At 38.8% G+C, this 22,208-nt stretch overlaps 1 protein-coding gene across 1 annotated transcript; it reads left to right on the top strand.

The window, feature by feature from the left end:
- The first annotated feature begins 5,884 nt into the window (after positions 1 to 5,884).
- Positions 5,885 to 21,912, top strand: DPEP2 (dipeptidase 2). Its single transcript, XM_010015466.1, has 11 exons — positions 5,885 to 5,963; positions 13,144 to 13,285; positions 14,607 to 14,733; positions 15,208 to 15,337; positions 15,668 to 15,809; positions 16,611 to 16,680; positions 17,241 to 17,417; positions 18,020 to 18,107; positions 18,607 to 18,682; positions 20,445 to 20,580; positions 21,721 to 21,912. The coding sequence occupies exons 1-11, from the start codon at positions 5,885 to 5,887 to the stop codon at positions 21,910 to 21,912; spliced, it is 1,359 nt and encodes a 452-aa protein (XP_010013768.1).
- The last annotated feature ends 296 nt before the right edge of the window (positions 21,913 to 22,208 follow it).

Genomic DNA, 22,208 nt, shown 5'->3' with positions numbered 1-22,208 from the left:
GCTGAAAAACAGGCATAAGATTAAGAATATTGGTGAAGAATCACCTCCAAAAGATATAAATACTGGCTTATTACTTTTTTCCTATATCCCCTACTGATATTTTGCTAGCATTGACCTCGAGTCTTGTCAAGAAAGACATATATGAGACCTCTTTAATGGCTCTCCAAAATGTGAGCTCTTTCTGGTAACTCCTTACCTTCACAAACCCCAACTCATCTGAGGGCAGTTCTTGCTTTTCCAATGCACGTGTGTGATCACAGACTGGGAGACAGTGTGTGAGATGTGGGAGGAAGACGAGAGAAGCAGGCAGGGCAGGAGGGCTGATGTCTGAGCTTACTCATTCTCACTGACTACCAAAAAGGTAAGCTGGAGTTGACTTGAAGCGGTTTGCTTTGGTGAGGGTGGGATAGAGAGAAGGAGCAGTGGGACAGAGTATGCTTCCGCCCAAGAAAGAAGTGTGGGCAAGTGGAAGTGGATTCTCTTAATGAGAATTTTCCTCCAAATGATTAGTTCTAGTTTTCACTCTGAGTAGGTGTGTGTATAAATGCAAAAGCTATTGTTCCATTTTGAATATTCATTACAGGATTGACACTTAGAATTGGAAAGGTTTTTATAAAACTTAGGCTACCTTAATATATTTTGTTAAACTGAAAAAAACCCCAAACCCAACCCCAAATTTCTTGATTTACTGTCCTGCTCACCAGCAAATTACAGAACAACTGACTTGATTTCCCCATGGAATTGAATTTTACATTGACATAAAAAAACCCCAACCCCAAATGGGGGTGTGTGTGCTTAAGTGTTAAATAGAGAACAGAACACTAACATTAAAATCAATCTTAGAATCTTCCGGTATCTTAAAGTGTGCTGACAAGCCTGCTGTTAAAGGTGGTTGAGATCTTCTACTCACAGTGATTTTCTGGTGGAAATGCCTGTTTCCCAAAACTGAAAGATTTTGCTGGAAATAGGTGGATAGCTGCTTGGAACAAAAAGGGAGGGAGAATGGCAATATCCTCAGCTCTAGCTAAAAATGGAATTTGTCAGAAACTAAATATAATTAATCTTGTTAAAAAAAGTTATAATCTATAAATAATACTATGTACAATTTCAATGATGTTTATGCAGTAGTATCTTTGGGATTTTATTACTTCTTGAGCACAATTTATAATAATCATCATTTACCAGTAGCAAATAAGAAGAGCTCTAAAGCAAAGTTATGTAGGAAGAAAGTCTAAAGCCAGTGGAAGACAGAATACTTGAAACTTTTCTCATACACTTCTGTGTTTAAAAAATAAGTAAAATCCAAAGATACGATCCTCTCTGCGACCATGATCTGGCTCTTAAGTGACAATAGATTTGAAGCATTCTGTGGAGACAGTATTAAGCACCAGTGAACACTATAACTTGAAGGTCACACCTAGTAACCTAGTAACTTCCTTGCTGCTGATAGCGTAGCGTGAGTGACTTCAGTGGATGAAACACTCCTTCCTGAGCTGTATGATCTTCCATTTCCCTGAAATAATCCTGAGAGCAAACACAAGTTTAAAAACATTAAAAATAAAATCAGTAAAAATACAGATATTACATAGGCTAAGGCAAAGAAATGTAATTTGCAATGCTGCATTCATGAATGTTGGCCATTCAAGATTCAAAGCATGTTTGTACTTAAACTTATACCAGCAGAGCTGTCTGCTGTGAGCACAGGGGTAAAACATCTCCCAAACCAGGGTACCTGCAATATTTTAGGGCATGAGCTCCAGTGAAGGACGAAAAGGAAGGAATAAGAAGGACTCAGGGATGGATCAAGGATTACCTGGACATCACCGGCAGATCAGAGACAATGATGATTTTCAGGCACCCTCCCCCAAAACTCAAAGCAAAGTGTTTGAAACTCAGGGATAAAAAACCCCCTGATATTAGGCAGCAAAGTTAAGATGACTAAATAGATTTACTCTAAATTGGGTTTTTCATTGGTACCAAATGAAAGGATTGGCTCTTCTCAGGAACCTGTGCCAAGGAATAAACATCGCATTCATTGGAGGTTGGTGTCCTGCATGGCCCCGGGTACCTAATGGAGCTGTTACCTTAAATAGATACTAGTTGCTACGTTCTTGCTGAAAAATCAAAGTGGGAAGTGGCAGAAATAGAAATTTGAGAATTGTGCAAAGTAGTGCTTATATAGCAATGAATCCAGGGTGGGAAAACAATTTTTCTAAGTACTCCTTTTATTTTTGGAAGCCTTTTTAGTTAAAACTCCCAAACTTAGTAGGCAGCAACTTCTGCTGCTGCCCACAGGGCTTCTGTGAGCTCTTCTATCGCTTTTTTTAAACAGTATTTTTTTTTTTATTTTCTTGTTATGTGGAAAACAAACAAACCCACACAAAAAACCCCAAACAACCTTCAGCCAAAAAATAAAGCAAACCTTAAACCAACCAACCGATCAAAACTCAAACAAACAAACAAAACCCCCACGCATGTGAAGCAGGCTTCTTTGCATCCTGGCTCATTGAAATGGTTGACAGTCCTGACAATTAACAATGTGTTCTTAGAGCATGGATTAGATATGATTTTAATTGTGAAGCTCCTGCCACCTTGTGTCAAGAACTTTTACCTTTCTTGAATCAAAAGAATTAAACTGGATATCTAATACCTTTGTAGAACAAATGTACGGCTAAACAAACAGAAAACTGGGAGACCAGAAGCTTTGTTTGGTTTGCTTCATTATTTGGGCATTATAACTTGTAAAGATTACTAGTATTTTAGAATAAGCATAATTTAAATGAATAGATAAGCTTGCTTTATTTTTTATTTTTTTTTTTTTTTCTGCAACAGCTTCTCTCTCTTTCTTTCCAGCCACTACAGAAGTTAGTTCTGTGGGAGTATGAAGCCAGGAGAACCCACAACAACTTTGGTATTTGTATAAAAAGCTGTTGACAAGAGTCATTGATGGTGTCAGTGTAGTACTCATTTGTTTTCCTCCTGCAGGGTATCTGTTTTCATTATGGCACTATTTGCTTTCAACTGTAGGAAAAATTCAGCTATAGCTTCCTTCTCAGTGACTACAAAGCTTTTGTGACATCTTGATGTGCTTCATGAAGCCTTTGTCTGTTTAGAACATGGGAAAATAAATCCAGCAACTGTGAAGACTAAGATGCATCTTTGTACTCCTTCTATTTCTTTTGCATTTGGTAATTGGTGTCAACTGATGTGGTTCTGTATGTACATATCCTGAGAGCATATAGCATCATCTGAACTGTTTTCACAGATTCTGGTCAAACAAGGGTTGTGGCAGCTTAAGCTACCCGCAAGACATGTTGAAAAGAAGTTTCTACTGACTTGGTTTGTGATTTCTTTGATTTTCCACTTTTAGATCAGTTTTTCTCACGAAGTCTTACCTGAGAAATATGTTGCAATCATGTTGATTTGAACAGATAAAAACAATTAGCAAATCTCCCATCACCACCCCCTCCAAGTGTGAACTCATTCCATTTTAGACCTAAACTAATACTAAGATAAGTAGAAGAAACAGATGAAATTTAATTTGCAATAGTTAAGGCTGCCTGTATTGCAATTTTTGTGCAAACAGAAATCTTGATACACTGGATTTTCTCTTCCTAACATGTAACCGTTTCTAATTAAAATACTGATAGCTGAACTCAACAAATGCCAAACTGACGGCCATGGTGACTGCAATCTTTACATGGAAGATAGCAAGTTTGGATACTTGATATGCAGGATTTATAATATTGTGTTAATGTGGTTTGTCCTTAAGTTGTTTCACTGTACGTGGTTTTAAAGCCGACTCCCACACAAAACTACATCCATACCAAATACTGGTGTGCTGTTGGGTAGGGTAAATGAGGTGGTAGAGTGCAAGGATTTTATGGAGAAACCAATTGCAGTTAAAAAAGCCTGCCACAGTAAGCATCTGCATTTACAAAGCCCTACTTTCCCAGCTGTAAAATCCACAATTTAATCCATGCTGGTAGTAAAAACACTGGAGCTTTGGATGTGTAGGTAGTGAAATCAGTGAAGCTGCTCTGTGGCTGAAACAAGCCTTCATAGTGTGAAAAATAGTTCCAACATATAATGTTAGCCTTCTATGTCCTGACAGCAGCTGGTGCTGCAGTTATTTTATAGCTTCTCAGCTTGCTTCAAAATATCTGAGGTGAATATAGCATGATACAAAAATAGAGATAGCTATTATCAGGGAGAGAGCTGTGTAACATCATTTTGGACAATAAAGATAGCTCTTGGGATATTTATTAAGAGAACAGTCTTGCCAGATGGACTCTGCAGGAAGGACATACATCACAAATGACACATTATAAGAATTATTATATTCAAACAGCTGCTAAGACTCATTCAGGGCTATTGGAATAAAGCGATAGAAGAAACATGACTGTGAGCCAAAAGAGGAATTTGTCTTAGAGCAGCTTTAAAAAATAAGTTACATTTTGAACTGCAAAGAGGTGAGCTGTTAAAAATCCAAACAGAAGCTTAGTGGCTTAGCAAAAACTATTCTTGAGCAAGGATTTGATAAGCTTATTTTCCCAGAAGAATGTGGAAACACAGAGTTTTAGATAGAAATGAGATAGGAGATTAAACTTGGCTTTGCAAAGGAAGAAAATAAGAAAAGTAAATTGCAAGCAGTGATGGTTATGTGGTACTTACTTACTTTGGAAGAAGGGGATGAGAATTTGGGAAGTTGAAAATCAACAAGGAAGCATGAGCTAGAACTAGACCACGAGTGTGAAAATGAATCTGAGCTGTTATTTGATGCTTTAAATTAAATTTTGGAGACAGTTTCCTGTCATAGGTATACAAATGGACCTTGCCTGGATAAACTTCAGATTAGGTAGAAGATATTTTCTAAAGAAAATATTTGTCTCTTTTCTTGATATTAAATTTGTGATACTAAATTCGTATTATTTAGGGTTCTTTAGTCCAATTGAGTTGACATTTGTAAGTGAAGGTTACTAACCTAGTGATGTGCAGCACAATTAAAAGTGACATGGGGGGTGCTGTTTAAATTTTCCAGCTAGTGGGAACTAGATGATTGGTGACAAACGTATGTTTCAGTTAAGATGTGACTCATGCAATACGTCTGTGGAGATTTGATTGTCATGCTAGGTTATTTATCTGCAATGGAATAATAAATAAAAGCATGATGCCCTTTTGGTTTTCTGTATCAGAAGCAAACCTGATTTCTTGTGAGACTGCAGGATCATGTTTATGCATGCATTTCTTTGTTTCTAGACCATCAGCTCTCACAAAGGGAGTGAAAAGTCCCAGTAGGTTCAGAGGCATAAGTGTATTTGAAAGGGTCACCTGTAGTTCGTCAGCATTTTGTCCTTTACAAATACCATATAATGGCACTGGAAACCCTGATTAAAATCCAGCAAATGTGGTAACAAGGAGTAGATACTTATTGGTTTAGGTATAGTCAATGTGGTAAAATCAGGTCAGTAGTAAGATGCATACCTGTATCTGTGTTTGCTATAAGTGTAAATCTAAGAGACTCTTCTCAGGGCAGGTCAGCAAGAGAATGAGAGACAACCATCACAGATTGTAGTGAGGGGGATTCCAGTTGAATTTAAGGGTGGTGGTGGTGGAAATCACAATGTCAATAAGCAAGCAGTGGAACAGAGGCCTGGAAAGGTTGGATAATCCTTTTTCCTTGACGTTGAAAACTCCACTGGCCAAGAGCCTGAGCAACCTGGTCTAACTTTGCTACTTTAGCTGGGAGTAGGTGGCTGGACTAGATGACATCCCACCAGAAATCCCTCCCAACCTAAATTATTCTGTGATGAGGTGCACCTGTTTCAAAACAACATCCGCCGAGCCGTGTTTAACACATCATATGTCAGTGAGTAGGTGCACGATGGATTGCACAACCAGCCTGCCGCAAGAGGGAGGAAGTGCCAGGGTTCGAACACAGCACAAGTTGTGTGGTTTCCCGGGTAGGCGGTAGCTGAACTGAAACTTTCTCAGACTTTGTATCTCTGAAAGGGGCAGTCTCCAAATGCCTGTTGAGTGTAGAAGCCTGTGACATGTGAACTAAAGAACTAGAGAATGTTTCTTGGTTGCTGCTCTGATGCGAGGAGGACCTGGTGCCAAGCTTTAGCTGTTGCATCCAGCGCAGTGGAATGTGGATTTTGACTGCTGCATTTTCCTAAGAAGGTAACCTGCTCCAAGGAGCCCTTAGATAAACAAGAAAAAGCTATAAATCTCATGTCAACTTCACTTTTCAACTCTGCTCAGCAGTCATCATGGAAAAAATCTGTGTGGGTTTTGTATTTTAAATGTGGTTTTAATAGGGGTGCCTAATATGCCATGTTCTTAATTTTGTGCTGTGTTTGCAAAACCAGTTTTCAGAACTGATTTCTCAGTGATGACATACTTAAGGCTCTTTTTTTACCTGAACACTTCTACATAAGTTTCAAAGGCAAATGAGTCTAACTGTCAAACTAAAAAGAATATTTTGCATGATACTTAGAAAGTACTTTTATATGGCAAATCTACAGGGAACTCTTGTAGCTACCAGGAATGGCATTTTGTAAAAATCTTCCCAAAAATCACTACAGATTCATATTGATGGAAAAGCAGTAAATATTTGGACCAACATTTATAATGTGTGGCAGTTTTTATACCATCAGAATAGTGTTATTTTGTGAATAAGGCTTGTTACTTTCTCATTAAGTATTTTGAACTGATAAACGACGTGGATTTCTGAAATAATAGTTATACTGCACAATGCCACAGAGTACATAAAAAGCTATAAAATCTTAGTGTTCCCTTTAAAGTGAGTTTATCAGGATCTAGCAGAGTTCTGGAGATACAGGTTGCAGATCTGATCTGTATTTTTGGTTTGAGGAATTTGAAACCAAAAGTTGCCCGCAGAAACTGATTTGTCTTTGTGTTGCCAGCTTGCCAGAATTCTGCTGGTTGGGTGATTTTTTGACCTTTCCTTTTTGACATTTTGCATGCTGAGCAGCCATGACCAAATGTGGCATTTTCTAGGTTGGAGATACAAGGATTTTTTTCACTGTTGTAAGAAAGTTTGTGTTAAAAAGGGAAGTCTGTATTTGTGCTTCCACATTTGAAAGAAATGTCTAGCGCTGCATGAAGTAGAAAAACCCCCAGCTTCTGATTGATGTCTGTCCTTTACAGTTCTGTAGAAGTGCTGTTTCACTGAAGTTTTGGGGTCTCACAATGCATGCGTATTTCTGATGCATGTTTATGGAAGAAAAACTTACTCTCTAAGACTGCACTCCCATCTGATGAAGGATTTCAAGGACCACTCTGTTTCCAGGAATTGCTGTTCCTTGGAATCTTTCATTTCCAGAAGAAAACAAAGTGCTCTCTTATAGATCAGAAAAAAATGGGCAGCACAAAGAAGGAGAAGGGGCGGGGGGGAAGGGAGGCCACGGTGTGTTTTGGAAACAACCTCTTTTTAAAACTGCTCATGACCATCTCTGCTGAGTCTTCTTACTTGAGTATGCTGCTTAACACAGCTCTGAGGGAGAGGCAGGTAAACTCCTCTGTGGCACAAGTAGTCAAGTAGGCCTTCTTGTGCTGAAGTGAAGTTCGTTACTTCCTGTAAGAGCAGCTTCCTGTAAGAGCAGTATTTCCACAGACTGCACCCATTATGGTAAAACTTGGCTGTTAATGCTCAGTATCGAAACATTTCCAGAATAACAGAAGTGTTTTGAAACTGGGCAAAACCCTGCCAAAATGAATGAGTCTGTCAGAGGTAGGGGCTGGAGGGGACACAGCTTGCACTGACCCTGGCATGCAGAAGAGCACATGTTAAACAAGGGACAGGGGCTTGGGCCGGGGGCTCAGCTGGGGTCACTGGAAGGAAGAGCATTTCTTTCATATAATCTGCTGTCTATAGCTTTGAAACTTGTTGTGGTCCATACAGTAGAGAGTATATTTGCAGAGGGGAACCATGGAATAGTTGATTGCTCAAGTCCATTTGTGCCATTCAATGGGTTCTGTTCTGCATTCCAGGAAAGCCTTATCACCAGATCTGAGAAGGAGGAGACTGCACACTAACAAAGAAGCCAGCTGACTCCCTGCATCAAACACTCCTGACCAGCCTTTCCACTGAGGTCAGCACTCTTAAGCTTGACACAGTTTTATCTGATAATACGTGGTCTGCTACAGTGCTACAGAAGTAGTTGTCAGGCTGTTCTGGTTTGTTCTGCCTTTACGAAATTATGCCATAAAGCGTATCTGTCTTGAAGTTAAAAGACTTTTCATGAGTTTTCTAAGAAAATAGTCCTCATCATTAGTAATTAGATTAAAAGAAAAAATGCTTCTGTTTACTTTAAAATTACTGGAATCAGCAATTTGAATTTGTCAGAAAGTCTAAAAAAATGTGGATAGGAAAAAACCATGGTGAAGTAAAGGATGACAACCAACAGGAAAGAAATTCAGTAGTTGTTCTTTTCTTAAGGGAAATTCCGAGAATATTTCTGGAGTTAAAACATAATTTTTATGTGTAATACAAGCATTTTTTATGGAATTCTTTTAAAGGAGAAAGCAATGAATCTCCTATACAAAGAAGTTGCAAAGAAGTCTTCCTGACTGAGGTTACACTGCATCTGAAAAACCTTCAGTCTACATGCATAGTGGATAGCATATGTAACATCCAAGGATGCATTTAAACTCAAGGCTGAAAGCTAAGAGTGACTTTATATGGAAGTACTGTAATTGCCTGTATTGAGTTCCCCTTTCACAGGAAGTTTGAGACAAGCTATCCTGCTTGTTCCTTTCTCTTCTCTAGAGATCCTGAAATGCCTTCCCACCATTACTGTGTTTATTCCCTTTTATCTCTGTTTTAAGCTATAAATTTAACAGCACTGTGTTTTCTCATTGTTAGATGGCACTTCATTGCACCTTTGCACAGGCAGGGAAGCAGGCTGGAAATTGTAAATTGTAATACAGCACTAAGGAGGTTTCTAAGCAGAGGAACAGATAAACCTGACATGATTTAGGGCTGGTGATGGTGAGAGGAATTTCAAGCAAGATTTGAAAGACTATTTTGATGACAAGGTGACTTTCAAAGGGGTTGGTATTTTTTCTTAAAAACATACTTCATAGCATGATGCATATGTTCTGCTCCTAAAAGTATGTTTAATATTTATGTGTTACTAATTATGCTTATTATTTAAGGAATAGGTCAAAATGGAAAAATTTACTTTGGGTCCTGGTCACCTTGTGTTTTCTATGCTATGGCAACTAAGCTATGATGTGGGGTATTTAGTTCAGAGCTACACTAGGAGTATCTGCATTAGATCTCAGCATAACTGGACTGTGTAAGGGAGTGAACCTTCTTCATTTTTCAGGATGTTACTATCTTGAGCTGTGAGCTCTGTTTTATTGTACTATATATTTTTGATTTGGCACAATAATTCCACAAATTTGAGTATGTTAAGTGTTTTAATGAAGAATAAGAAGGAAGATAAGGACTTCAACCGGGATGAAAGCAATGCCATTCCTAACTGAGATTTGCTGCACTTGAATAGCAGCAGTTTACTGAACCTTCTGCACTGAAGTCTGGCCTGCCTGCTAGAAAAGAGAAGAGAGGCCAGGCAGCTTGCCCATGCTTCCGAAGATGGTAAATGACAGAAGCACGCAGAAAAACTTTTTTTTACTGTAAAAGTTTCCATTAAAATGTATCTATTTTAAAACAGCAAACTGTTGCATCCTTATATGGCTGATACGACCATCCTGTTTCATTATAGCCCTGTCCTCCCTGATGTGGTAACACTCAGTGTAGTATACACAGCATTCATGTTTTATTGATAGCAACTTCCTGCTGTTCATTAAGAGCTTGAAGAACCTAAACCAGTGGTAGAAGCTAACTAGTGTGAATTCAAGCTTTCTTTCTGTAGAATGTGCCTGCAAAGACTCACTCTGTGCCTATTTATCTCTCCAGGGACTGCCATTTTTTATTTTGGGCTGTGGGCTGATGGTTTTTCTAAGCTTGATGCCCTAAAATTGCTGTGCCTGTCCTGTGTGCAGAGGTATGATGGAGATGTAAAGCAGTTATGCTCTCAATGAGAAATGCGAAGGTAGATATGGAAGAGATTTTTCAGCTCTGAAGTGTGTATGTGGAAGAAGAGGTTGACCTCTCTCCTTATCTCTTCCGCTCCTTGTCTCCTCCACACTGTGTGTCTGAATGTTGCAAGCCTGTGTTGTGTAGCTGGAGCGGAGCTGACAGTAAGAAGTGGGACTAATGATGCACTTTGCTTTATGTACCCCAGGGCTGGGAGAAAGGAGTTTTGCAAGGGAAATAGCAGGCTCTTGGGCCTGGTTTACTTTATATCCCCACTGCATAGTATCTTCTAATTCTCTGCATGAAGTTAATTGAAATAAATCAACTGTAAGCAAACTGCTGCAGTTTTAAATGCATATAAAATTCCAATAGGATTCTGATCATCTTTTCCTCTTGGAATGTGCCTTCTTGCATAAATGGATTTTATAGAAAACAAGTAACAGAAGGAAATAAAATATCATGTCATAGTAGCACACAGGGCTCATATTTTGGACATGGATTTTGCTGCACCTGGATATAATGTTTAAGCTGACATATCTGTGACCTGCCTCATTTTCTTCCCCCAAATACATAATCTATAAATATTCAATTTCTTTGAGTTAAAGTAATAGCAGAGGTCAACTTGTTCAGCGCTGACATATCACAGTTGTTTCCAATGGTAATTCAAAAAATTACAAAAAAAATGATAGAAAATGATCCTTTCAATATTTTTTTCTCTATATACAAGTATAAAGCTGTGGCAATGGATAGAAGCAGAAAAATCTCCCTGCCAATCAGTCAATGTGGGAAGAACACAGAAGGTTCCTTTGGTTATTGTGCAGATATGAGAGGAACAAGACCTTCCATCTGCTACAGCACAAATCCTGTGCAAATGAACCCCACTAGGGAGTCAGCTGTGCTCTGCTGAAGGACAATCTGAGGCTGTCATCCCGCACTTGGGAAGTCTTGTCCTTATTCCAACCCCAGGGGAAGTGGGTGGGCCTGCAGGAAACTCTTTCCATGAGAAAACTCAGATGCATAGACTTCTGATGTAAATTGATTCCCAAGGGAATTGTCCTAAGGGCTGAGCCAAGGATCCTTAAGTTTTGTGCACATGAGAAGAAACTTTCAGTCAGTCATTTCTGTTACATTTATTAACGAATGAGAACATAGACTGTCAAGCATCCTTGAAGGACAAATCTCTTTCTAGAGCACTTTATGTAGCATTAGATCTCTGTACTTCACAAATACTCTCTATGCTATTCCTTACATTATGCTTTTCTTGTAGGAAACATCAAGAGATGAGGGTTATTAATTTTCCTTCGTTAGTGTAACAGGTCCTCCCATATATTTATATTGGATCTTCATTTGTGCCTCCATACTACTGTGTTTATGCAGCTCTCCTAGACCTTCCTTCTGAGACCATTTCAGGGCTGATTTTAAACCTGCTTCTCCATCTATGCTGTCTTTTGTATAAGCTTGTATGTTCCCACTGTTCAAAAGTACTTCCTGCCAGATGGTCCCACGATTTAATGCATTCCCAAATCTTGCGAAACAGCCAGTTTCCCAGAAGAGGGACCTTAGGAATTTTGTCCAAGTTAAAGGACTTTTTTAGAATAGCAGTTTGCACCTTCCTAAACCCAAGTTGGGAGGTAATGTCTTAATTAAAAAAACCCCACAAAAACCCTACCCCCCGCCTCCCCAACTTTTACTTTATTTTGGTTTAGGGATAAAATACATGCAAAATGGACTAATTTTTATTTGGAAACATCTTAATTGAACAGCTTAAATAAATTCATATTGTCTCATGAAATAGTCCTTTACAAACTCATTTACATTTTATGAGGCATCTGCAGGGCAAATCAGCCACTTAACTTTTCCTTTGATTTACACCCTATATATTGCAGGTGATAGGAAAATGGTTTAATATATAGGCTGGAAATACAAGAATTTTAACAATATGTTTTTCACGGTGTTGCTTTTCAATATCCTAGTTACAGGCTTACTCTTATTTTGGCTTTGATTTTTCTAAAAAAAATGCTCTTGTAAGGGGCAGAAAGAAATGTGTTTAGAACAGAGTGCCATCAATAGGTAATCTGGTCAGTGTGACTTGACTTTGGTTCCAATACCACCATCACCCATGGATCTTCCTTGAGATATCTCTGACTTCATAAATGAATATGTGGCTTTATATCAGGAAACCATTTCCTGGGTTTATGTCTACCTCCTGTTGCTTTAGAAAATTGTCTTGAAGACAAGAGAAGGACAGCATGCAGGCAAGGTGAATTGCCTTGTAATTTTATAACATTTTGGATATTTGCTATTTGTTTTTACCTCTGAAGAGGAGGATTACATAGACCCAACTTCCTTTATTAGTAAAAACAAACTTTTGTGCTGCCAGAAGAAAGTTTACATTTATAAACTTTACTGACTGCAAGAGCAGGGGCTGCTTGCATTAGTCTTGAAGTCTGTCATACCCATTTCGTCATGGAAATAAAGTGACCCTTTCAAGTCTGGAGCACACTGTCCTTCCTAAGGTATGAAAAAGTGTTGGATTTCAATAGCTTTCCTCTGCAAATAGTCTGACATGCTGTGTGCTTTAACAATACAATTTACTCAGAAGAAGCTGACTTTTGGAATTTCTCAAGAACGGTTTCAGTGTTCGTTTCACTGTGAGGTTTCCCAAATAACGAGAACAAAATGGTTAATGTAATGAGAAAACTATCCTGTTACACTGTTTTGGGAGCTGCTTTTTGGGAGGTGTGAGTCCATGGTCCCCCAGGCTCACCCTGCCAGCTCTGAGGAGCTAGTTCCCTTCAGCAGTCAGCTGGTGGCAGCAGCAGAGTTTAGAGTGTTTATATGTGCAAAATCACAATAGCCAGAGACCTCAAAATCTTTGGAAGAAGGTAGCTGGTTTACAGTTTCTGCTGCTGCCTTCCCTTCTGTGTACTATTTTCCTTTATTCTTTCTTTTCTTCTGCAGAATTCACCTCAGCCTTACCAGAAGGAGAGTTATTAAGCCTACAGCCTCCGCAGACTGGAGATTTTGCTGTTTCGTGGTGCTTAGAGAATAATGGTGGTATCTCTTTGCTTTAGCGAATTGTAAAAAGGAAATGAAGAGAAATACAACAAAGCTGCTGTGGCTCTTGATGTTCTTTGATATTGTGCTATTCAGCTATGAGAAATCAATGCGAGAGCAAGCTATCGAGCTGATGCAAGATGCACGTTTAATCGATGGGTATATGAAATACTTTCAATTAAACCCTCTGTGAATCTGACAAGTAAGAAAGGAATACTAACATGTGTTTGCAACAGCAGAAACATAGGCAATTACTAGCACCTATATAGCAGTTAGTTGTAGGTGTTTTGGTTCAGACGGTACTTACTTATAGGAGCAGGTTATTCTAAATGCACTTGTGATGTTCTGGTCAGATGTTGTGGTTTAACCCCAGCCTGCAACTGAGCCCTTCACAGCCACTTGCTCACTCACCTCCCTGGTGGGATGGGGGAGAGAATCAGAAGGGTATAGGTGCAAAAATGTGTGGGTTGAGATAAAAACAGTTTCATAGGTAAAGCAAAAGCCATCTGCACAAGCAAAGCAAAACAAGGATTTAATTCACCACTTGCCATGGTTAGGCAGGTGTTCAGCCACCTCCAGGAAAGTAGGGCTCCATCATACAGAACAGTTACTTGGGAAGAAAAATGCCATCATGTACCCCCTTCCTCCTCCTTTCCCAGCATTGTACGCTGACCATGACATTATATGGTATGGAATATCCCTTGGGTCAGTTGGGGTCAGCTGTCCTGGCTGTGTCCCCTCCCAGGTTCTTTTGCACCCCCAGCCTAATCTCTGGTGGAGTAGTGTAAGGAGCAGAAAAGGCATTGACTTTATGTAAGCACCTCTCTGCAATTACAAAAACATCCCTGAATTATCAATGTTGTTTGTTTTTAGCAGGAATCAAAAATATAGCCGCATACCAGCTACTATGAAGAAAATTAGCTCTAAGCTAGAACATTATGTTTTGCCACTTAGTTATTATTTCCCTTTAACATAATGTCCTTGTCTCCTTCCAGTAATTTAATGGCATCTTTCAATAGCAACAATTTCTGTGCAGAGCTAGAAAGCAGGCATTGTTCCTTGAGAGGGTACTCTTAAAACTTGAAAGAATGATGTCTGTGGTGAGTGTATGTTGACCTGGGAATACAGATGCTGATTCTTCTAGCACAGGCAGCACTGATTATTCTGCCACAAGTACTTATTTATAAAGGAGCGTGGTGGCTGATTTCAATTCTTCCACTCCCTCAGCAATGGTAGGGAGAAAAGTAGATACAGAAACACAATAGCTATGAAAATGGAAGAAGCAAAATAAAATTTCTTGCTGTCCTAATTAAGAAATAAAGCTTGTTTGCAAAAGAAAGGAGACTTCTAAGCATATATTACTGCAAGGATTACTGGAAATGAGTGGTCTAAGGGACTATGAACAGTGGAAGAAATTACATTTGTATTAGAAAGGGGAACAACTTATTTCTATCACAAGCCCTATTTTTTTCAATTCTAGCCACAATGACTTGGTACTGCGGCTGAGAATATTTTACCAAAATAGACTCAGTACAGTCAACTTAAGAGAACTCAACAAGACCCACACAAACCTTGTGAAACTACAGGCTGGTTTTGTGGGAGCTCAGGTATGTACTGCCATGGTTGTGAGTATGAGAACATATTTTTACATTTGCCTCCTTCACAATCACAAATGTACTCCTGGCCTTGTTTTTTAGCTATTTTTGTTGAAAAACGATTAAACTGAAAAGCCACAGACACTTTTCTGTAAGATTTGTGTTTCAAAAATGTGTGTTTCATAATCTGGGTACCCTTATCCAAAACAGTGGTCTTCATTTAGTGATATGTAAATTAAACTTGCATCTGCTTTTGTGTATGTACTGCGGAGCAGCTGAGTGTGTCAGGTGGCTTTAATTGTGTCTGGAGCAGATGCTCTTGCCTTATATCCTACGTCTGCTTTTTGGGGAAAAATTGTAGTGGCAACTCCCTTGTAAACTGCACAAAATTATTTTGGTCTGTGCTCATGAACTTCACTATTAGTAATTGAGATTTTCCAAGTTGAAACACAAGCTATCTTGTTTACTTGTCAATGTCTCTTTCAGTTTTGGTCAGTGTATGTTCTTTGCAGCGCTCAGAACAAGGATGCTGTGCGTCTGACCTTAGAACAAATTGATGTTGTCAAGAGAATGTGTAACAGTTATGAAGAGCTTGAACTTGTGACAACTTCCCAAGGTGACATTCTTTCTTATACCATAAATGTTTTAAATGGGGTTGCAGGAGTTATGTGCAAAAGACAGAGCTGCAAGAAGGCAAGTTGTCCTGCCTTAAAGAGTAACTTCAACTTCGTTTTTCCCACTGAACCACAATAACTGACTGTGCGCAGTTGTAGGTCACTGCAGTCGTAAGAAAGTTTGCCATATAAACATGCACTAGTATAAGCGCCTGTTCTATGCAATGTGGGTATTATTGCTTGCAATTTACAATAACAATTGTTTCTTTGTACTGCTTGTTTCTTATCTGTTATGAAATTACTTTGGAATTATCTTACTTTGCTGTTTCCAGGTATCTCTGACAGTAGAAGGATTGCGTGTTTGATTGGAATAGAAGGTGGTCACTCCATTGACAGCAGTCTGGCAACACTGAGGATGTATTATGACCTGGGTGTTCGTTACATGTCTTTAACACATTCCTGCAATACACCTTGGTAACTAAAGTCATGTTTTTGTGTGCACACCTAATGCAAAGTGGTGGCATTTTCCAAGATGGGAAAACATGTATTCAGACACACAGTTCACCTGTGAAAGACTCTGAACTAAGTCAAGGATGATAGGGTTTAGAGGTAAATAACTTGCTATACATCAAGTGGGAGACTGAAGGATCAGTTATGTAGTCCTTGTTATGCTGATAATTTGGGAACTTTTAACCCTTGTTAACAGCACAAAGATGGTAAACTTGCTATCCCCTTTGCTTTGTTAGGAAAGCTACATACAGCAAAGAAAGGGAAAAAAAAGGTAGTAAAAATGCATAAGATATAGATAAGAGGTAAGTGCTATATAGGTCAGCAGCAGTCAGCCGCCTTCAACACTCTCCTCTCTGGCCAGCTCAAAAGTGCAGGTCCCATGTGCAGCATCAGAAATAGGTACTTAGGTCCATATCAGACTATTAGCACCTACTCTTTGCTGGATTGACATGACTTTTTCCGAAATTTTGAATACTGACTCAGGGAAAGGGGAATTATGTCAGAAAAATTCTTACAATCATCTCTTTGCTTGTCTTGTGTTGCTTCACAAACACACAACAGTTCTGAACATGAAGGCATAATGTCCAGAAAACAGTTGTGAACAAGATAGTTATGTAGCTCATTATCCCTACATTTGGCTATGTGACATGGTAATGATTTTTATTGTGTGTAGCATAAGAAGTTTCAGTTGCTGATATTGAGGTGTCCATAATAATATGACGTTTCTCCTTCCTCACCCTCTCCCCCCCTCCCCACCTTTTTAAGGTCTGAATCATCATCTAAAGGAATACACAACTTTTACCCCAATGTTAATGGTCTGACTGCATTTGGCCAAGTAAGGATCTCTTTCAAAAATGTTAATCTAAGCAATCTCGCATGCAGCTAAGAACTTCTGGCCTTATATTTTCAAAAGTAACTAACTTGTCATTAAAAATTAGTTAGTGGAAGTTCTTGATAGTTAGGAGATGGTCAGGGTTCAGTCAAACCAAATTCCCTGGATGTTCTTTAGGGTAAAAGAAGTACTATATTTAACAATTGTTTTAATAGACATCAGATGTATGAATTAATATGTGGAAGTGGTGGGATGTGAATAACAGTTGAAATGACTTACAGATTGACTGAGTTTTCTAAGTTTTGAGTATGTGGTGGTGTGCTAGTTAATTGTGAGTGAATTCACAATTAATTCTTAATTAAGAATTAAATATGAATTACTTAACTAAGAATTTCACAATTAAGTATGAATTACCTATTCATTTCATAGGTAAACAGAAATCCATTCAGGCACAGAGTATTTATGACTAGCTAACAGATCCAGAATTTATTTATCTGTTTACATATACCAGCTAAACTGTTTCTTTTAAGGAAACTTAATACTGACACTCTTGTCTGTTTTAGGAAGTGGTAAAGGAGATGAATCGTCTGGGTATGCTGGTAGATTTATCTCATACTTCAGATATGACAGCAAAAGCTGCACTGAGTATCTCAAAAGCACCAGTAATTTTCAGTCATTCCTCTGCGTTTTCTGTTTGTAATCACTCAAGAAATGTTCCTGATGATATCCTCGAGCAAGTAGTGAGCAATATGGTGGGGGTTTTTTGGTTGGTTGGGTTGGGTTTGTGTGTATGTGTGTGTGGTTTTTGTTTTGTTTTGTTTTGGGAGGTTGTTTGGATTTGTTGATTTGGGCATTTTTTTTTGTTTGTTTGTTTTAATGGTCTGAGGCAAACTTGCACATTCAAGTCATGGTGTTTACTTTTCACCTTCTCCTATCTGAATTGGATTTATAAGCAAATCCCTAAGCAGCAAGTTACACGTTTGCTTCTTGAGACATTTTATTCGGGTTGTGTATTTCCTTTAGCTACAAAAAATGAAGTGTTTGCAAATACTTTGAGTTCCTGGTTGAGTTTGTTTGATATGGACTGGACTTCTACTGATTCAGGCTACATGAGAATATAATGAATCCAGGGCAAAGGACAGAGAGGCAAAGACTTGTGTGGTCGTCTAAGCTTCGACTTTTACAGAGTGTTGTTATGCTTACTGGTGGATGGATGGATGGATGGATGGATGGATGGATGGATGGGCGGGGGTGTGGATGGAGAAGGCTCTACATGAGATGCCTATAAGGTCTGCAGGAAACACAAGTTTCCATTCACTACCTGTCTCTTCATATCTTTCAGAAAAAGAACAAGGGAATTATCATGGTGACTTTCAATGCAGATGTACTGGCCTGTGGCAGAAAAATTGTTAATATTTCTACCCTTGCAGGTTTGAAGTTAATATACTGAAGTTTTTGTGGGTAACTTCTATGAATTTCCTGGTGTCTGAATCATTTTTGAGACACTGTAAATTATAGTGCTTGTTTATTGCCTTCCACACCTTACCCAAGCTCTAGGTAATTTTGGAGCTAATATTCATTAAACAATAACAAGAGATACAAAGTGTGTAGCTGGAGGACATGATGCTCCCAAATGGAGACAAGAACCATTAATCCCAAAGAAGTTGTTACTGTCTTAGGTCTTAAACCTTTGTAATTAAGAGTGGAAAATAAAGGTATGTAATGGGTAATGAAAAATCTGTTGGTATATGTGGGGTACTTGTTGGGAAATAATGTGCTGTGATGTCTTTTTCCTCATCATGACTTTTCATTAACAGGATTTGGTTAAGAACCCATGACTGAGGGAAACAGTCGTCTAGTGCCTATACGGCTGAACTACTTCTTCTTGGTGGATGCTTAGACACTGTTTTCTTTGACATTTTCTTTCAGATCATTTTGATCACATAAAGAAAATTGCAGGTTCAGAATCGATAGGAATTGGTGGTGACTATGATGGAGTAGAACGGTTAGTAAAATTGCCCATACATTGACATCTGCTCCTTAAATTAGGAAGGTTTTAAATCCTTTCAGGGAAAAAAGAAGGTATACTAAGAGATCATAGAATAGTTCAGGTTGGAAGAGACCTTAAAGCTCATCTAGTTCCAATCCCCTGCCACAGGCAGGGGCACCGTGCTCAAAGCCCCATCCAACCTGGCCTTGAAGAGTTATAGCAAGTTGTCTTGTGATGAGCACTAAACCAATTTTTATGAAAACAAGGCACAATGATTTTTTTGTAGAACTGTATGAAGCAGTGCTACAAATGTGGAATTGGATTCTAATACTCTCTGAACTCTGCAATTGTGAGTTCTAGGCAGTGGCTTGCACATACAAAAACAGCAAGAGAGTGCTTTCCTCCAAGAAGCTGAAGATGAGTGACAGAATACCTCCACCTTTACATGGTTGATAGGTTAGCCTATGGAGATATGCACCACTCTTCCCTCCACTATTACCTTCTAGTGAGGAAAGCCCAACATATGAATTGGGTCCTGCTTTTGAGGCTTGGAAAGTGTTTGTGGCAAGCAGAGCATGGTGGACAGCCTAAAATGTAACCTCTCGTGCTCACTCCTGAGCTAGTGTTGTTACAGCACAGGAAATAAATGCAGATTGGGTGGCATTTGCTGGCCTATTTTTGCTTTTTATCTTTCTGTTGAATCTTCTTCCCCCCGTCCCCTCCCTGGGGTCAGACGCACTTTGGTAATAAAGTCACGATCAGACTCACATCTGTAAAGTAAGATCACAAAAAGAGCATGTCAGCTTCCATGAGACTTAGCTAATCATAGCTCTGAAACTATAATCTCCAAAGTAAAACTACAGTTCTCAACAAAAGGACACATTTTATTGCATGCAATTTCACAGAGACCATCAATTTAATTGGTGGTGGAGTTAAGGTCCTAAGTCCTGGTAGGAAGTAATGGCACAGATTTCTTGAGATATGCTTATCACCACATCTCCACAGAAAAGAAAAATAACAGAAAATGTTAGTTATCTCAAAATAAAGTCAAACATTCATGGAAATACAGTTTAAGAACTTCTGTTTAATGCAGATTTTGCAGCTTCTAATTCCTTTTTATTTTGATAAGAATTAGCACAAGACACAGGTCAATTTTGCTTACTGTAATTTCTTCAGTAGAGGATTCTGAACAGCTTTCTTTTCACTGCCTAAACTGCTGAATTCAAAACAACATTTTTATTCTAATTATATGTTCTTTGGGAAAATGACTTTGTAAACAAGAGAGTACATAAAATTGCCTGCAACTCCTTATTTCATCATGTGCTAGCAGGTTCCCTCTTGTTCTCGGTTACACAAGTGGATTGTACCAACCCCATCTGTGATGCAGCTGTTTCCTCTTACTTTAAAGGCCAGATAAAGAGTGGGTTACTGCATACATGAATTTGGTTTCATGGGGTTTTTTTTTAATCTTTTGTTTTGTTTTAATATGCTCCATACTGTTGTTTTACCCATACACAAGTGCATCTTAATGCCAGAACACACAGTTGGTTCTGCTTATGGGATCCTCTGTGCAAAAAAAGCCTTTCATTGTGTCCCAGCCCTGCTTCTGTTTGTCAGTTGCATTCTTAATTAGTTTTTTAACTTCTCAGAGGAAAAGCCGGGTCTAAAGTGAGCTCACTCCGAAAGCAAATATGTGCAAAAGACTAATTAAAAATATTTTTCTACATGTTTTTCAGTGATATATGTTGAACGTTCTTTGTGTGACTCTTGCCAACAGTTTCCCTGAGGGATTGGAAGATGTTTCTAAATACCCTTCTTTAATTGAGGAACTTCTTAGAAGAGGATGGAATGTAACTGAACTGAAAGGGGTCTTAAGGGAGAACTTCCTCCGTGTCTTCAGGGAAGTGGAAAATGTAAGATTAAAAGCAAAACCAAATCTTGATTCATACTAAAATGGAGAGAGAACCTTGCTGCTCCCTCCCCACCACCACAGGAAATTTCTGAGGGAATGTAGCACTTAATGCAATAATTACAAATGCTGGGAAAGAACCTGAAATGGGAAGAGAGTGTTAGCAGAATAAAGGAAATTGAGAGAGTGGACAAAGCTCTGGAACTTTTTCTCTCTGTGGTAATCTGATAAGTACACATCACTGACTTCTCAATAGAATCACTTCATGGTTTGGAGGTACTGCAGACATACCAGCGTCACAGTCTGGCTGTGTTCGCTGGTGCAGTAAGGAATGCTGTCTCCTGCAAATCAGTTTAATTCCTGTCATGGGATCTGGCTGCTATCCAAAAGGCTTCTGCCATGACAAGATCACTAACAAGCCATAAGCATAACAACTAGATCACGAGCTTTACACGTAAATGTTAGATGCTAATCCAGAAGGAAGACAGAGGAGGAGAGGGGGAGACTATATGAGAGTAAGGACCCCCTAAATGGTAATTGTTTCAAAAGCTTCTGCTGCAGCTCACAAACTGCTTGCCTCCTACTGTTTTTATTTATAGGTATAAGTAAGAAAATATTATACACAAAGCCTTGTAGACAACATATATTTCACAGTGATATTTGTTCCAGTGAAAAAAATGCCTCTGGGGGGCATGTTAGATGAACAGAATTCTGTACTGTTCTGGTTAATCACCCAAAATGTCTATGTAATGCCGATTTGCACATGTGGCAGTCTGGCATTATAAGGAGGTTGGAACTCATCACACCTAGCCAATCTATGGACTATGAGCTGACTTCAGGGAAAGATGATGAGTTTGTTTGCTTAAGGTTTTCCAGCTAATGCATCCATACGTGGATGGAGCAAAGACAAAGAACAGCCACATCTGTGACTCTCACCTATAATGTATCTGTACTGAATTCCGGAAAGTGTTTCATAAGAATGCAAACATCAGAATAATTACGTTGATTTCCTCATATTCAGATCTGGTTTTGCAATACAGTTTGAGTTGATTCATTTTAAATAGCGCTGAATTTGCTAGCTGCATAATGCTTTTTGCTGTTGTGCCAGTCTGGCTTTCAATGGCAACCTTTTATATTTTTCCAGGTGCGGAACCTTAGCAGAATAATGGATGTAGGGGAAAGTGAAACTCCACAAGAAGCACAAAATTTCTGCCGCTTAGACCTACGTAATCATCAGCTTCAGAGAGTCAGGTCCTTTGCATTTCATTCTGTGGCACAATCTTTGAGTCTGACACTTGTAACTATATCACATTTAATCCTGTATTATGAATTTTAAGACTTATGGGGCCTAGAAAGAGAGATCTATGGAGTAATCTGCAATGCAACTAGTTATCTTTTGGGGATTTTGTTAATGTAAAGCTATGCTACATTTTTTAATATCATTTCTATAAATTCACCTGCATACTTGAAAGTTAATGTAGTTTCTAAATGCTGTAGCAAAAGCATTTGAATTTTGAAGTGACAAATTCTGTCATCCTGGCTAAACCAGCACTAACATTGTTAACGGAAAGTATTCCCATCTAATGAATAAATTCTCTAATACACACTGGATTCCAGAGTCCACAGTTCCGT

Source organism: Nestor notabilis, unplaced genomic scaffold, assembly GCF_000696875.1.
Source record: "Nestor notabilis isolate BGI_N333 unplaced genomic scaffold, ASM69687v1 scaffold7495, whole genome shotgun sequence".
Taxonomy (NCBI): Eukaryota; Metazoa; Chordata; class Aves; order Psittaciformes; family Psittacidae; genus Nestor; species Nestor notabilis.
The sequence above is the reverse complement of the archived record's forward strand: the minus strand, read 5'-3'. Positions and strand labels throughout refer to the sequence as shown.

Coding starts and splice junctions, on each gene's coding strand:
- DPEP2 (XM_010015466.1), top strand. CDS start 5,885: ATGGATTGCACAACCAGCCTGCCGCAAGAGGGAGGAAGTGCCAGGGTT. Junction 5,964..13,143: donor CAAGTTGTGTGGTTTCCCGG/GTAGGCGGTAGC, acceptor TCTTTGCTTTAG/CGAATTGTAAAAAGGAAATG. Junction 18,683..20,444: donor GACTATGATGGAGTAGAACG/GTTAGTAAAATT, acceptor TCTTGCCAACAG/TTTCCCTGAGGGATTGGAAG.